Here is a 15,927-nt window from a genome sequence, read left to right on the forward strand (position 1 = left end):
GAGAGTGGGTCAATAAACAGTTATTTTCCACATGAGCAAGCATTAGGTTAATATTAGAGAGGAACCTGGTAACCAAGGAGTTTAAGATGCTGAATATGTAGTTGCAACGTTTGCAGACCCCCCCCCCCCCCCCCCAGCCCGTCCATTCTATATCTCTATTGTGCACTGTTGTCCCCAAAGTAAATAAATACTTAGGCTATAATTGTATATGCAGTGCAAAGAAAGACTTTATTGAAACAAATCATGTAAAACAACTCTTAATGGTTCATTACCTAATTGCTTCATTTTCTCCTTATGGCAACTTACAGCATATTAACAACTCTTTCATAGAAAAAATATGACTTAGTCTACAATTACATAGAAAAGATATCAGTGGAAATGTTAAGGCACTTGATCACCAGAAAAGGCCACAAATAGAAATGTTTCACTCATTTGGTTCTTTAGTTAGCAGGACATACCAACACACAAAACACAAAATGAACTTTTGATATGGCAGTAAAGTCTGAAATGAAGATGGAGGTAAGGCAGACCAAATTCATACTTCAACCTATTGCTCTAAGGAACAGACAGAAAAAAAAATGAAATTTGGTCCAACAAGTTCAAGAAGTGCTCCTTAAATTATTCCTGTAAATGATCAGGGATTTGAGATGCATAAATTATAAACATGTAACTGTTGACATTAACAGACAAAACAGAAACAGAATTCTGGCATTGGGATAAAATAGAAAACACAAGAAACAGAAACACTGTATAACCACAAGATGGCAGTATAGATTATTAACAGGCTACACTGCAGTTTTAGTAAATCCTAACATGGAAACACACCATACTGAAGGGCCTGTTTCTAGACAAATGAAACTTTACACCCCTCTTTTGACTTTGGTTTAATTGACACTTTTAAAAACAGACTGAAAAAGTGAGTGATGGGCATGATGGGGTGAAGTATAACTAAAACTGTCCTATTAAATATTATAATAAACCTGTTTATCCACAAAGGGTGTACAACCATGAAAACTTGGCAGCAACGTAGCATAAAGTATGGATGAGACAAGAAGCAGCGTCCAAAATCCAAGAGGTTAAAAAAATGTTCTGAAATTTGTTTGAATACTTCTTGTTACCGAGGACCTGTGGTTCAGACATGTAAATTTAAGAGCCTGTTTAATTCAAAAAGGAGAGAAACTTGATGAGGTTATTTTTTTTTAAACAAAATTATACAAAAATAGTCCACCATAATTTCATTTTGCAACTAGAATAAATAAAGCCAGCATTGGAGAAGCATTTTCTTTGTCAGCCAGCTTACATTGTTATAAACAGGTGTTTAGCTGGCAATAAATTGTTTTTCACAGACCTTTAGAAGCAAGATAAATCCACCATCCAAATTTTCCTTCACCAGGATGGAAGATTGTGTTTGTATGACTCCTCTGATCAGAGTGGGACTCTGTTTTTCCTCTGCTGGTGTTTAATTGAGCAGAAATGCACTGTCCAGCTTTGTGCATACCGTAGCTTGTTTGAGAGGTTATTGTTGTTGGTCTCTATCATCTGCTCCAATAATTTCTCCCAAAAAAAGGCACAAAAGTGACAGTTTCTTGGCAAAGTCACATTATAGATGACAATGATATGTCATTTTCCCAGAAAAGGCATTAAGTTAGTGGGTCTTCTTATTGCTGCATCTCTCCTTCCTTAAAGGTTTTGGTCTCATTTGGAACCTGAATTCGTTTCTGTTTCAGCTTGAACATCTGGAACTCACCACTCCCCACCTGAGACAGCTTCACTCATCATCATATAAACTGAGGTCCAGTGTTACTGTGTTTACTTTGAATAGCTTCGGTGGAGAAGCATTGGCTTGGCTGGGGAAAAAATGCATTACTCTATTCCTAACCATCCAGAACAAAATGCTAGGTCTCCTCATTCCATAGACAGAGCTGTTTTTGGGGAACATAGTAGGTGAAATGGTAGCCCTTGCTGCAGCTCTTTATCCCACACTTGTAGGTAGAGCCTTTGCCTGTGGTGTCCCTGCTGCGGCAATACTTTAGCAGACACGGGTACCACTCCAGACGCAGGCTGTATGTGCAGAGACAGGGCTGCCACAAGTCTTTAGTAGAGTGACAGGCCTGAAAGCTGGGCACCTCTGTTGTTTGTGGCAGGCCCTCGAAGATGGAGCCATCCACTCCTACAACACAAGCAGGAGAGGGGCGTCATTATCAAAGCCTGTGGTATTAAAAACAAAAGCATGCTATCATACAGTTGTGTGAATCATCCTAATCCACTCAATTAAATTCCATATTGAACTGGAGGGCACGATCGAAGTGGCCAAAAAGAGGGGAGATGGTGCAGTAAAACGGGAGCTTTGTTATGCAAAGGAGATGCTACTGTGATTGCTTCTGCAGATAACGGTGCAGAGCTTGTTTAATGCAAAAGAGTGCTTGGTGAACCATGACGATCAACATTGTTTCCTGTCTAACAGTGCTGTCAGTGGACAATACTGCTGTCATATGGATTCTCCTCAGCCTGGACAATTTGGACTTCATTGCTATAGAGATACTGGATCCCACTGTAAAGGACCTTTTTTTAAAAAAACAAAAAACAAATAGTTAAATAAGTTTTTAATGACATGTTTTCAATCTAGGAAAGTGTGAGGATAGTACAGTATCTCACAGACTGTTCAGAGAAAACAGTTTGCTACGACCTTCAATTTTTTCAAAGTAAAAGTGGAACATTTATAAGTAATGTAAAGACAAAAACAGAACATAGTATACTTAGATTGCATGAACAGTAATAGAGCCTTATCACCAAAAAGCGATAATACATGGAGTCATATCACTAAAATGAAGTGGAAAGAAGTGTTTAGGTGATAGAAACGGGGAAGACAGAGAGTGTTGGGGAGATAAAGAGTCAGTACAAAGAGATAATACAGAGCACAGAGTATAGAGACGATCAGGAGGGATGGGAGAGAAGAAAAAGAGAACGGAGAACAGACAGATATTTTGCTCAAACACACCGTAGGCTAGTTTTAATAATAAACCAAGATCAGATGAGAACTGACCTTTGTCCAGCCAGTGTTTGACGTCTGACTCCCTGGTGTAAATGGCCTCTCGGGCCTCGCTGCACATGTTGTGGATGTGGGAGCTGAGTTGCAAGGCCCGACTTAAGTTGACGGCCACGCTCATCGTCAGCTGTTCCAGTCCCCTCCGCTCCTCTGCCAAGCGAATGGCCTGAGGATTTTTCTGAGCAGACAGTACAAATAATCAGTGTTAAAACCCTCAGATGCTCTGAGCAATGTAATTCATTCATTCATTTTTCTGAGCTGAAGACGTTCATAACAATAAAACAGCTTCCATGTCATACCTGTCTGAGACGGGCCATAGACTCACTGGGGATGATCTCATTGCGGTTGAGGCGAGAGATGAAACACAGGGCCTGGTACTGGTTCTGCCCTCTTTCCAGCTCGCCCAGGATCAGCGCTCGAAATATCTTCACATCCTGCAAGACACAAGGGATGAGAGATGACTGGCTGAACGGATAAACAGACGATTCCCAGAAGGCATTGATGTGGTGCATGAGGCGAGGTTATAATAACTTAATGTTTATATGTGCAGGCTCATACAGAGTAGAACAAATACTCTTTCCATTTTGGTACTTAATGTAGCACTTTTCCAGACACTCAAAGTAATTCAATATGTGGAGTTCAAAGATGTTCAAACAACTGTCTGCCAAAAGTAAAGAGGGGTTTATGTTCACTACATCCATAGAGTCTCATCTGACAGTTTGTTGATACATTTTATTGTCTGTAAGCCTGTGCAATGTTGCTCCGGTCATGCTCTGGTTATTTTTGCTGTCAAATTAAGGATTCTAGGCCTGTTTCTTGACAAACTTATCAGAGATTCTCAAATGCCAAAAAAATTACCAGGCTGTTTTATGTGGAACTGTAGAAGTAAGAAAATGGTAATAGTGGAGAATTCACAAAAAAAAAAAAAAAAAACTTGTTGATGTTGGCAAGTGTGTGAGAGATCTGGCGCCAAACCCAAGGCCATAAAGAGTTCTGTGAGAGGGCATGCAAAGCATGATGGGAAGCTCCAGAAGTGGGGAGTGCAGAGCAGCAGACCTGTCCTCCTATTCATCAGACACCCCCCACCCCCACCCCTCCTTGGCTTCAGCTTCAAGACAGACACACTGTCCCAAACACCCCTCCTCCGCTTTTCACACACCCCTCTGAAGCAAACAGGCTAAAAAGGAGTAGCAGTTTGAAGGCTTTCACTCCCTGAGCAGGAGGGACTCTGGGACAGATAAACAGCCCAGTGATAACCCCAGTGAGACCTCCTTAAGCTCTTTGGTCCCACTTCCTGTATGCAAAAGTATACACACTGGAAAGAAAGCAATGCAACCTGCCTCAGAAGTGTTTGTGCTTTGTAGACTACTTTGCATGATCACTGGTTTCATAAGAACCACTTTTGTCTGTGAAAAGGGTTTCTGGCAGGCACACAATACAAGCATTGGTATTACACAAGACAATCATGCGATACTATTTGACCTTTGGAAAGCAAATTACTGAGCAAATATTGATTCACAGGCTCTCTGTGATATTAACCTCAGATTTTTCACCTCACACGTCTCTGTGAGCTGCTCAGTACACGGACTTGAGGATTGTAGAAACACAGAAAGTCGAAATTAAATACCACAAATGTTCCTATATTGTGATGATGACCCAGTCCTTTTTTTTTTTTTGTTACAGAAAGAACAAAGTTTGAATGATTAAAGGGAATGTCAAGACTAGAAGAGGCATGAATATATCACAGTGAACAGAATGAGATGTAAAGAGGACAGAGTACAATCCAGACGGAGAGACGGGCAAGAGTGCCATTTCCCCTCAAGTGTAGGGAGACGCAGAGGCCACGACTCAAAGACCTCCCATATTGCAGACACATGGCGCTACACTGGGACACTGTGTGTGTACGTGTGAGTAGGCAGGGAGAGAGAGAGAAGGGGGAAGGCATTCGTGTCAGCCACATGGATTTGCCCCAGGGCCCTCTGGGTAATTACAGAGAAGCAGGGGATAGTTCCACCAACTCTGCTTCTTTGGAACTTACTTAATGCTAAAGTGCGGACACTGAGATCTCCTCCTCCTCTTGTGTCATTATGTGTCCGGATAAATGATTGTCTAACTCTACTGCCCTGTATTTGAATTTTGGCCAAAAGGGCAAGGGGAGGGCACCAGTGCTCACTGTGGCAACACTTTTCTGATGTAACTCTGAAAAGCTTAAGGAATTGTTTTTTTGGGGGGAGATGTACTTATTTGCTTCCCTGCAGAAAGTTAGATGAGAAAATCAACACTACTCTTATGCTTGTATGCTAAATATGAAGCTACAGCCAGCATTCAATTAGCTTAGCTTAAAGTGACAGTTTGTGGTTTTACGGAGGCTTGTACCTCTCTCTTTCTTGGGCAGGTGCAGTAACTTCTTGGAATCCTGCTCTCGGTACAAAAATTGTCCAGGGTATAAGCCCCAGAAAAACCACCAATGTTAATTTTTACTATTCAATTAAACAAATGAGAGATAACATGTTCATTGCTGGGATTTGGAGGCTCTGGTGGGTGGATTTTTCTACCTTTGTACAGAGCCAGGTCAGTTGTTGCCCCACACTTTTCTAGTCTTCATGCTAAGCTAAGCTAACCATCTGCTGACAGTACCTTCATATTTGGTGTACAGACATGACAGAAGTATTGATCTTTTAATCTAACCCTCAAACTATTCATTTATTCATACCAGTAGACTTAATAAAAGTCACTACAAAATTATTTCTGTCTGCAGCCAGTGGATCTCAAACAACCTGTTACCAGAAATTAAGTTTAATCGTGGCCTTTAAATGGCAATAACAAACCGCTGTTGATATACTCGCAGTTTAGGTGCGGCTGAGATAATAATCAGCATGGCTTCTAACAGCAAATAGAGTAATAACAATGACATCATCTCCACATCACCATCCAGACAGAAGCTGTTGGATTCCACTGTTTGTTTAGACAAGACTCAACTCACTTCTGCCCGCCTGAAAACCGGCACTGGCACATGCACATGCACACATTGACTCATTTGTGCAGGCAAACTCAAGATAAAAAATAAAAAACAACGCAGCAAAAGAGTAAAATGTGCAGGGATATGATTAAAGGAGCATTTACACCTGTTGTTATGAAGACAGGCAGTATTCAAACACCAGGAGAGACTGAACCGACTAATCAAACAACAGTTTACATCTTTTTTAAAGCCAAAGCAATATGCAACAACACTAATGTAACTTAAGGATATCATAGTCTAGTGGACCTGCCAGAGCTTGAAAATGAAGAGTGGGACAACTTGACTTCAAAACTACTCTTTAAAGAAGTGGAGCCTATATCAGGAAAATGAGTCACCCCCTAAAAGTGCATTTCCACAGACCTACATAAAATTAAAGGTTTGCAGACCAACATTTAGAGAAAATCACCAGGTACGGACATTAAGAATTAAAAGAGGGACGTTTCCCCGTCTTGAAAAAGACGGGTAATACCATAATCAAAGGACAGTGTAGCCTTGAGTTTTTTCCCCACCAGAGCAGTGTAAATGTCAGCATGGCTATAAATAATCCACACAAGTACAGATTCCTCAGCATTGCTCCCTGACACCCGGGACCTAGTCCATTTGCAGACAAACTACTACTGGCCAACAGCCAAACACATGTCTGTATTCATGCAGCTTGACTAGTGGGTCATACTAAGACCTGTTAAACAGGAGAGTGGTGGGGGCCTGTGGTGGTGGGCTACCTTTGGTGGGCCAGATTATTTAAGAGGTGCACAAAAGCCTATTCAGATACTCAAAGGGTGCCATTTACAGTGAACATTCTCCGTCACTGTAGTTGTAACTCACCTAGCCAAATACGTTCTCTTCACAGAGTATGTACCTGGTTTACTGGCTCTGAAAAAGAGAGCTGTGTGAAGCCCTATACCGAAAGAAAAATAAGGTTATTTTTCTACAAGGGTTCTATAGTTAAAAGCAGGTTAAATGCCAAAGTGAAACACTACAAGACATATAAATCTCACTTTGGATATCATACTAACTGTGCCAAATTACACATGGATGGACTTCAGAACCCACAAAAGTGCTTGCACACACACACACACACACACACACATGCACACACGCATGCACATGCACACAAACAGTGTGCCAGTAGCTATCCCCTGTGCAGTCAGTTCTTCCTGTTTTTCAATCCCCTCTAAGACCCTGTCTGTTGATAAGGCTGATGGCTGGCTGGGGAGGACTGCTGGTGAGCCACGCTCTCTGATGGGTCATTTGGGATCACTGTGGGTTTGTGTGGGTATATGAGTAAAAAAAAATCTGACCAACAATTTGATTTTTTTTCTCTCTTTTAAGGCCCTTTCCTTGTCAATGGTTATCGAGGCTGCACAGTAACATAAATCTAACATAAAAGCTCATAAAGTCACCATAATAGCCTTCCAGTTGAGCTACTTGGCTTTTATTTGTAGAAACATAAGTGATGAAACACTGTATTTACTTTTAAGACCCCCAGCCTTCCTCAATGGTCCTATCTCTGTTTCAAAAACAACATATGGATTTACCATGTTTGGTGATGGGGGGGATATTTGCCTTGGTGCATGAGTGGAGCCCAGTCAAAAAACACAGGTGTAGGCAGGGATTAAAGATCATGTTAGGAGACAGAGGGAGAGAGGGGGAGACAGACTCATGCAGACAAAAGGAGCGGGAGAAAAGCTGCTGTGCTGAGAAATGCTTGAGTTGAAGCTAATTACAGAGGCTCCAAAGGCAGGAATGTGGAGTCACATTTTGGGCTGGTCACACCTGGCTGTCCAAAGAGCCAACCAATTAGCAACCAGTGGCAGTGAATGGACAATAAAAACACTGGAGGCCAGGGAAAGAAAGGTGTACCCTTTGGCTATTTTGTTGACAACAATGGAAGGTAACATACTTTGCCTGCTGCCGGTGTTTAAACATTTCGGTTTTAAACATGAAGTCAGAAATACAGCTGTAAAAACTGCACCAACAGCTCCTAATTTATATTTTAAAGGCCTCTAACCTGTGCAAAATATGCGCAGGCCACAATGAGGGAACTATTCGCTCACACAGAATCTGGATACAATTATCCAGACACCCAAACTGTTTATGGAGGCTTTGCATTCAGGAAATGAGAAGGAGACAAACAGTGAGTGCTAACAGGGAAGGAAATGAGGCAGATAGATAAGGCATAAACAATAGAGACAGCTACAGTCCCGTTCAGCCTCTAGCCGTTGTCCTGCAGCTTTCATATCCTGTTCCAGGACACAAATAAACAGCTATTTTATGGCAAAGCATTCAAAAAATAATGGTATTATTCATTATCATATGATTTTTTTTTTTTTTTGTGAAAGCAATTATTTGAATAATGTTGTCTTTTTCAAGACTTACATGGAAATATGAACACCATGACTCAATTTACACATTTAAACTGAAAAAGGCTTAGAATGTAATCTGTGTTCTTGACCTGAACTAAAAAAAGGAGAGGTTAGTTTTGTAGACACCATTTACTTTTTGCTTTTATTAATCTATTTGGAATTTGTCACATGCAACTATTTCTTTTAATGGTAAAAACAAGCAGCTTGATGCTAGTTTCTACAGTATTCTTTAAAAGCAGTTGTTTTCTGCCCCTGTGTTGACCCTTTAAACCTTAGCAATAGAACTCACTGAACTGTCACAAGGGCTGCATAGTGAAGTCAAATACAATAAATAAGGTTGAAAGTAACCAGGCTGCGCAGGCCAAACGGACACAGCCATGAATTTGACAAAAGGACATTTCAGGACACTGTGTGGAGAACAGAACGGAAGCTTTGGCAGAGTAAACCCTTTGTTAGCTCTTTTGCTGCCAACTGTGACTTTAAAACGTCTGAGGTAGTTAGAAATGAGGACAACTATGCACAATGCAAGCCAAAGCTACTGTCTCCTTGTCCATCAAGGTGACAGTAGGCCGTTACTGCAGCACCATGCAGCCCACTGCCCCCGATCATTGGAGAAAAAAAAATCTGAAAGGTTGGATGATAACTGTCTCTCTCTGCTATGTCCTCTCTCCCTGCACGGCTATGGGAATGGGAAGCTTTTTTTTTTTTTTTTTTTATCAGCAGCATTACAGATGAACATCTGGCCTGGTGGTGGGAGGAGGATAAAGGATAAAGACATCAACAGGGGCAGAGGGGCCACGAGAGGCCAAAGGAGGCCCATGTGGGGCCTTGAAGGGCCACAGCAAGACCACAGAAGAAGCTATTTTCCTGGGATTCAGAGTCAGCAGGGAACAAAGGGTGGCTAGGAGAAAGACTTAAGTGGGTTCATCCTCGGAAAGGTCCACTGCCTGCACACACTGCATTGAGAGATGCGAGGAATAGAAACAGAGACAACATACCAGGAAAAATAAGACAAATGAAAATCCATGCATTCAAATTCCAAGTTCCGAGTGACATGTAAAGAAGGTAATCTTAAACAGTGATACCGTTCTTGAACAGTGCAGCTCCTCTGAATTGCACATCTTGTTCTGCAAGGCAACGACTTTTCTGTGAAGTTTCTCTCTCCCACACGGAAAAGAGACATATCTTGACAAGGGAAACTGAGTAGGAGTCGAGGTCTTCTGAGGTAACTGATCAACGTAAACTACAGCTTCAACATCGGAACATCGCAACATTTGTTGTGGTTAAGGAAGAGGAACTGAATGAGTCGTTTCATTTTCACTCACTCTGGGAAAACTTAATCACATGCATTATTCCACTGATTGCTGGTGACTTGCAGATGACTCACTGTGAACTTTGCCAGTAGTAGAGAATAAGACTCATGTGCCCCTCAACAGTTCCTGAATCAACAACATTTCCTGGTGACACTTATCTGTAAAAAAGACTTTACAAGTTTGTGCAAGTGACAAAGTGGGATGGTGTTTCAAGGTTGAGTGAGAGTTAAGGTGTGGTGGCCAAAAAAAAAAAAAAAAGGCATAAAATGTGTTTACTGCACTGACTTGCAACTGATGTACAGTGCTTGCAATCAGGGCAAAAAAAAACAACCAACTGGCAGTAGCTTCATTTGGCAAACGCTGGCATTTCCCACAAAAAAAAAAAAAAAAAAAAAAAAAAAAAAAAAAGAACATACTGAATTGCCAACAAGCCTCCCACACAGGAGAGTTTGCCTAATAGCTAATAAAGGCTACGGTCCAAATCCATTTGAATCAATCGTACTGAGTGATACACTGTGTGAAGGCTGTGAGAGAACTAGGAATGCTCACCTGCCAAAATGGGTCACAGATACGGTGTATTCCGATGGGAAGCCACACAGACTGGCTAAACCAACCTGCTTCCCCAACCCCACCTCTCATTCTGCTTTTGACATAGTACATGAGGGTGTGTGAAGAATCTCCGAATCCATTCTTACAGCGAGCTTACAGTTGGGCGTATCCATAAAGCCTCTGTACTTTGGAGACAATCAGAATATACACTGGAGTGAACTGACCTGAGGGCAACACAGCCCCTGGCTGAAACACAATCCTGTTTATAAGGCCGAAACCAAATGAGAATTAATAATAAAAAATAAATAAATAAAAATAATTAAAAAAAAAAAAAAAGGCTGACATTCTCATTCACATGGTGGTGCCACCGTTTACAAAATTCAGGGCCAATTTAACATGATAGTGTGAGACAGTGTGAGTGTCAAGTGACTTCCCAACATCTGTTGCTCCCTTGACCCATCAGCACAGCAAGGGGTCACCCATGCCATGTCCACACTGACAGAGATACATCTAAATCTTTCCAGCAAAGATAGAAAAACTCTCCAAAGTGGATAACTTTGTTATTATTATATTTTATATTATATATATTATTTATGTTATATTATGGGTGGCGATAGTGAAACCTTTTGTGGTCAGGTGATTATAAACTTATTGGCTTAAATGTCTAAGCACTTTTCCACTATTTTGGCATTTCGGAGAGGAAAGCAGACAGCTTGAAAATGATCTGAAAATACTAGTGAGGGTGGAAAGCTTTTTCAAATTTTAAGAGACTTTTTCAAATTATTCTGCACCAGTGTAGCTGCATGTTAAATAAATCAAAACAGATTAAAATAAAAACATTCAAACTGCGCTCTCAGATGTTTTATTATAGAGCCATGTAACTAAAGATGTGCACCATTGGATCCCAGAAATTAAACCTTCTTCAACTGTTAACTCAGCTGAGAGGCCCATGAAGTCACTCACATTCCTGCATTGATCAAACCCACTAGTTGGACATGAAAGTAATACACACAGAGTACAAACTGATTAGCCTCTCTGACAAAGTTTCTACATCTGGAAAGAGCCAGAGCTGCCTCTCAGATATGTGAGACATTTCCCTTGGATTAATCTCCAAGACGTGGTTTATGTTCAGCTCAAGGTCTTAGACTGTGCGAGACCATAAATCGCTGCAGCGGTTGCTGGAGGAAAAAAAAACAGATCTGCATTGAATCGGCAACTAACAAATGACTTTAGAGGAACTGTCAGTGCAAGGCTACAACAGCACATCTGTGCTCTGATTTGCTTTATGTTGCAAAATTGTACATTGACTTTAAGCATGTGGCCAGGATATGACTGAACTGCTGACAGATTACTGCAATTTGACATAATTGAGAGTAGATTCAGCTGTAAATACTTCACTGTGATGCCAGATAAGAATGAAATGGTGAAGTTACAAACATAAAATCCCTCTGCTGAAAACATTTGAGAAAGTTTAGCAACCTACGAACACACTTAGAGAATAAATACTGAATGATTAACTCTCTCCCATGACGCCCCTTCTTTCATTAAAAAAAAAAAAGATTATAATTGTTCATAGGTTTGAATTTAATTGACATTGTTATCAACATGTTGACATTTACTCAACATGACACAGAGGTGTCATGAGCAAGCGAAACCACATCATCTTTTCCACATGTCTACATGCCCTCAGAGAAAACGTAACCCTGCTGGAATCACTTTACGGCTGATTCTCACAGTGATTCATTGCTTGGATAAGGTTGACTAAACTTCCTTCTCACATCCAGCAGACCCCTCCACCAGTGTCTAATGGCTATAACATTTACCATCACATCTTTGCCACGTATTCACAAAGCAGCAAAGAGCAAGAGGCAGGCTGTCGGGTGATTATTTGTGAAGAGTTCCTTTGGAAGTGATTCTAGTGAAGATTACTTTCAGAATGAACTTCACACAAAGATGGAAATGCTTGTTTGGCCAATTATGCGTACTCATTGATGAGTAACGTGAACACACCTTCCAAAGAGCGTTTGTACCAGTACAGTACCCATCCACCTTTAACTGTGTAATTCATTATAACTCTCCAGTGTTTAACAGCCCTGTTAAAACACTCTTCTTCCCACATGCGTTCATCTGGACTGTATATTCATGGCAGCTGGAAGTGACAGCTCATCCAACTTTCCATAAATCTTGGAGATACTGCACAAGAGCTGAATAAAAACCACATGCAGGAGAAATGAGGGGAGAGCAGGAAGAAGTGAGCAGGAGACAGAGAGGGGGACAGGGGGAGAAAGAGACACGAAAGAAAAGGGGGGGGCGACCTACAACTGGAACAGATAAATCAAGAGGCGGAAAAGTAAAGTGATCTAAGAGGTTCTGTTGGCTTTATTCAAGTAAACAAAACCATATGTGCATATGTATGTGTGTATGCACGCACGTGTGCATGCATGAATGAAGGGATGCAAGGACGCAGGGCGCCTGCACAACCAAGCGAAGGCTCCCTGCTCACAGATCAGTGTACGTCTCTTTCTGTTGGTGTGTCACCAGTGACTGGGGGTGACTGCTTCTTTTCTTTCAACTCTAAATTAGCTGTTTTGGTTAGTGAAGCAGACGTGCAGATCAAAAAGGTCAGACATGCCCACTTAATCCTGGTAAATCTCCCCCTTCACATCTCGCCAGCCTGTCAGCTTCTGTGTGACAGCAACCATCACAGACAGATGCCTTTGCTCTGTGCGCCTCTGTGAGCCCCCCTCCCTCCCTTACACTCAGCAGTTGTAGTTTTCCTTCCAGGACTGACATTTATGTGTCTCCGAGTAGTGATTATTAAAAGTGAAACCGTGTCATCTTTCCAAAAAATCGCGAATGCAGTGCTGGTCACTGGAGGGACATTTGATCAGCTTGTCTACTTTTAGAAGAATGCTAAATATGGCTGCTGATGATCAGCTCTGGGCTGGACCTGTGAGCAGCAGGGGTTTTAAGGCCCCCGGGGTCCTGTCTTGACCTTTGTGAGACTCATGCCGAGATGGAAAAAGATGAATGAAAGTCCAAGTTCTACTTGAGTTTATGAGTGATCAGATCTTGTCTTAGGGGGGAATCAATTAGCTGAAAGTGAAGGTTGGGGCTCATCAGTGCTCCCTGAGATGTCTCCAAGGTCTCCAATGTAAAATAGTAATAGAAACGATGTAATTTTGGATTTTATCTAATTTTAATGATGGCGGAGACTGACTGCTCTCACTGAATTAAGTGTCTACATTTACATCAGTATCAAATGTCTTGTTTTACTCGTGGACCTCCTGGGGAATTCAAGGACCAATGATAGGCCCCAGTCTTTAATTAGGGAACCATGAAGTGTTCTCAGTGGCAACAAGTTTTAGTTCAGGCAAAATTTACAGTTATAGAGTAATTTGAGACTTTCTAACAGCACCCTCAGAAATCTCTTAGTGTCACAATGAGCGCGCGGGGGGGGGGGCGCGTCCCCTCGAGGTACAGCAGCGTTCAGTTAAAGTGGTAAACAGGACCACCTCTCACCTGTTTGAAGTCCGCCACAAAAGTGATGAGTGTCCCATCTCCCTGCTTGAATTCGAGAGATATCGAGTCTCTCTCATTGTCCGCCTCCAAAACCTCCTCGGTCACCAGTCCGTCAGAGAGCCGGACCCGGACCCTCAGTTCCGAACCGAGTCCCACAGCGACGACCAGCACCAGCGCACAGAGACGGGTCAGTGTCCGAACCGAAGCCGCAGAGATGCAACTCGCAAACATCCCCAAAGACGCAAAACTGAACCCGACAGAGGAAAAAATCGCGGTGAAATCCAAAGATCTGCGTTCATATCCCTTAACTGTGATCTTGGATTTGTCGTAAAGTCTTTTCCTTCATATCCAAAGCGGGGTTATAGTTTACAGGTCGCAGTCCCATATGGTCCCCTGTGCCCGAGCACTTTCCAGAATTACAAGCACGGTCATGGAAATCAGACGACAATCCCCTCAGTAAAATCTCTGCTTCTCTCTTTTGGGAGCCTGGTTCACCTCCACTGAAAGTCTCTCTCTCCGGTGATCAGATCATGCGCCCATTCATCCCACCCCCCCCCTCGCACTACAGCCAACAGTCCGGTGATCGCACGTTGCTTCTCATTCTGCTTTGTGTTGATATTCCCGTCTTCTTTTTTTTTCTCCCTCTGCAATTCATGCAGTCCCGTCACTTCCTATCCGTCGGTATCCCACTGCTCGCCTGGCCTCCAAACTTTCTGTTGTGTGTGTGTGTGTGTGTGTGTGAGAGTGCAGTCATGGTAGTAAACTCTTAAAGCCATACCACCCTCTGAAAACTCTGCCCATCCCCCTAAAGGCCTCATGTGATCCCCTGCACTCCAGCGAGTAGGCTGAACTGATAAAACCCACCCCCCCAAACAATTATAACAAAGGTGTTGGTAGGATTTGTAAATCATAGCTCTGTGGATGTTGTTCTTGCCATGTAGGGATAAATAAAAGGCATGGGCAAACAATAACCTGCAGCTGGTGGTGATCAAAAAGCAAACAACAAACAGTTGCAAAAAAAAACAAAAAAAAAAAACAATTATATTTTTGGAAAACCATTTTATTTAACGATTTTTATTTCACTAGATACTTTCTCAAGTTTACAATTCTTATGATTTAAAGATATATTTGATGAATAAAATTATGTATTTAATGTCTGTAAGTTTGTTTGACTGAAAATAAGACTGAGTACATTCTTCTAATACATCTTCTTGGCATATCAAATTATTGCATTTGGATCACAAATGCTTGAAATTGAGACTGTTGCTGTTAAAATCATCACTACAGTCCACCGCCTACAGCCTAATGATGAAGATGGATGTTCTATTAATCTGCATTTTTTTCCCTGTAACTTCAATAATAACCAGTTTTGAGAACAAAAGTTGTTTTTTTTCTTTCTTTTTTTTTGCAGTTTTCTTTTATGAAAGCGTTCTGTTGTTCATTTGTTTATCTAATGTATCTATTGAATCTCTCTGACACTTTTTGTTTGGGTTCAGTAGTGATACCACCCCTCTGAAATACATCTATCAGGTAATTGTCACCTTTGAAAACAACATATGGTTGATACACAGGCTCCAGCTGAAGGAAAAAATATAGTCACTGCTTTATTCTCCTGACATATGTTATTTAGTTTTATGATGTCCTCAAGGGAAAACTTGACAGGCCTGAGGTGAGAGGTGCCAAACAGAGAAAAGCTGCCTATCTGTAGGAAGATCTCTGAGGCACATTAAATGGTAGATTACCACTGTGTGTTTGTGTGTGTTTGTGTGTGTTTGTGTGTGTGTGGCAAAAGGGAGGGTGACATCCCTGCTGCACTAAACCGCCTGAGCAGTTGTGTGTTATCTCTTTTGCTTGACGCACTGCATTCTGGGTGGGCCAAGCTGGTGACCCCAAATGTGGCAGCACTTGAGTGCTGCTGAGACCAAGAGGTGGTCGCTTCAGTGAAGGGGAAAACAAACAGAGAGGCCATAAAGCAGAGCAAACATTGTTAGCTGGGCCCGGCAAACCGTACTGGGCCCTGGACCCTGATAGACTGGAGGAGTGGAGGCAAACACAACTCTTTGTGATGGAGTTGAGTCCTCCAAGTATTCTCCGGCTACAGCTTTGTTGGAG

The 15,927-nt window shown here is 41.8% G+C and overlaps 1 protein-coding gene across 1 annotated transcript; it reads right to left on the reverse strand.

Moving 5' to 3' along the window:
• Positions 1-209: 209 nt before the first annotated feature.
• oaf (out at first homolog) lies at positions 210-14,527 on the reverse strand. The gene is made up of 4 exons (XM_022753870.1): positions 13,816-14,527; positions 3,346-3,480; positions 3,044-3,224; positions 210-2,170 (listed from the first exon to the last, which is right to left on the reverse strand). Exons 1-4 carry the CDS (start codon positions 14,044-14,046, stop codon positions 1,896-1,898), a joined length of 822 nt encoding a protein of 273 aa, XP_022609591.1. The 5' UTR covers positions 14,047-14,527; the 3' UTR covers positions 210-1,895.
• Positions 14,528-15,927: the final 1,400 nt, after the last annotated feature.

Source organism: Seriola dumerili, unplaced genomic scaffold, assembly GCF_002260705.1.
Source record: "Seriola dumerili isolate Sdu_G_001 unplaced genomic scaffold, Sdu_1.0 BDQW01000199.1, whole genome shotgun sequence".
Lineage (NCBI taxonomy): Eukaryota > Metazoa > Chordata > Actinopteri > Carangiformes > Carangidae > Seriola > Seriola dumerili.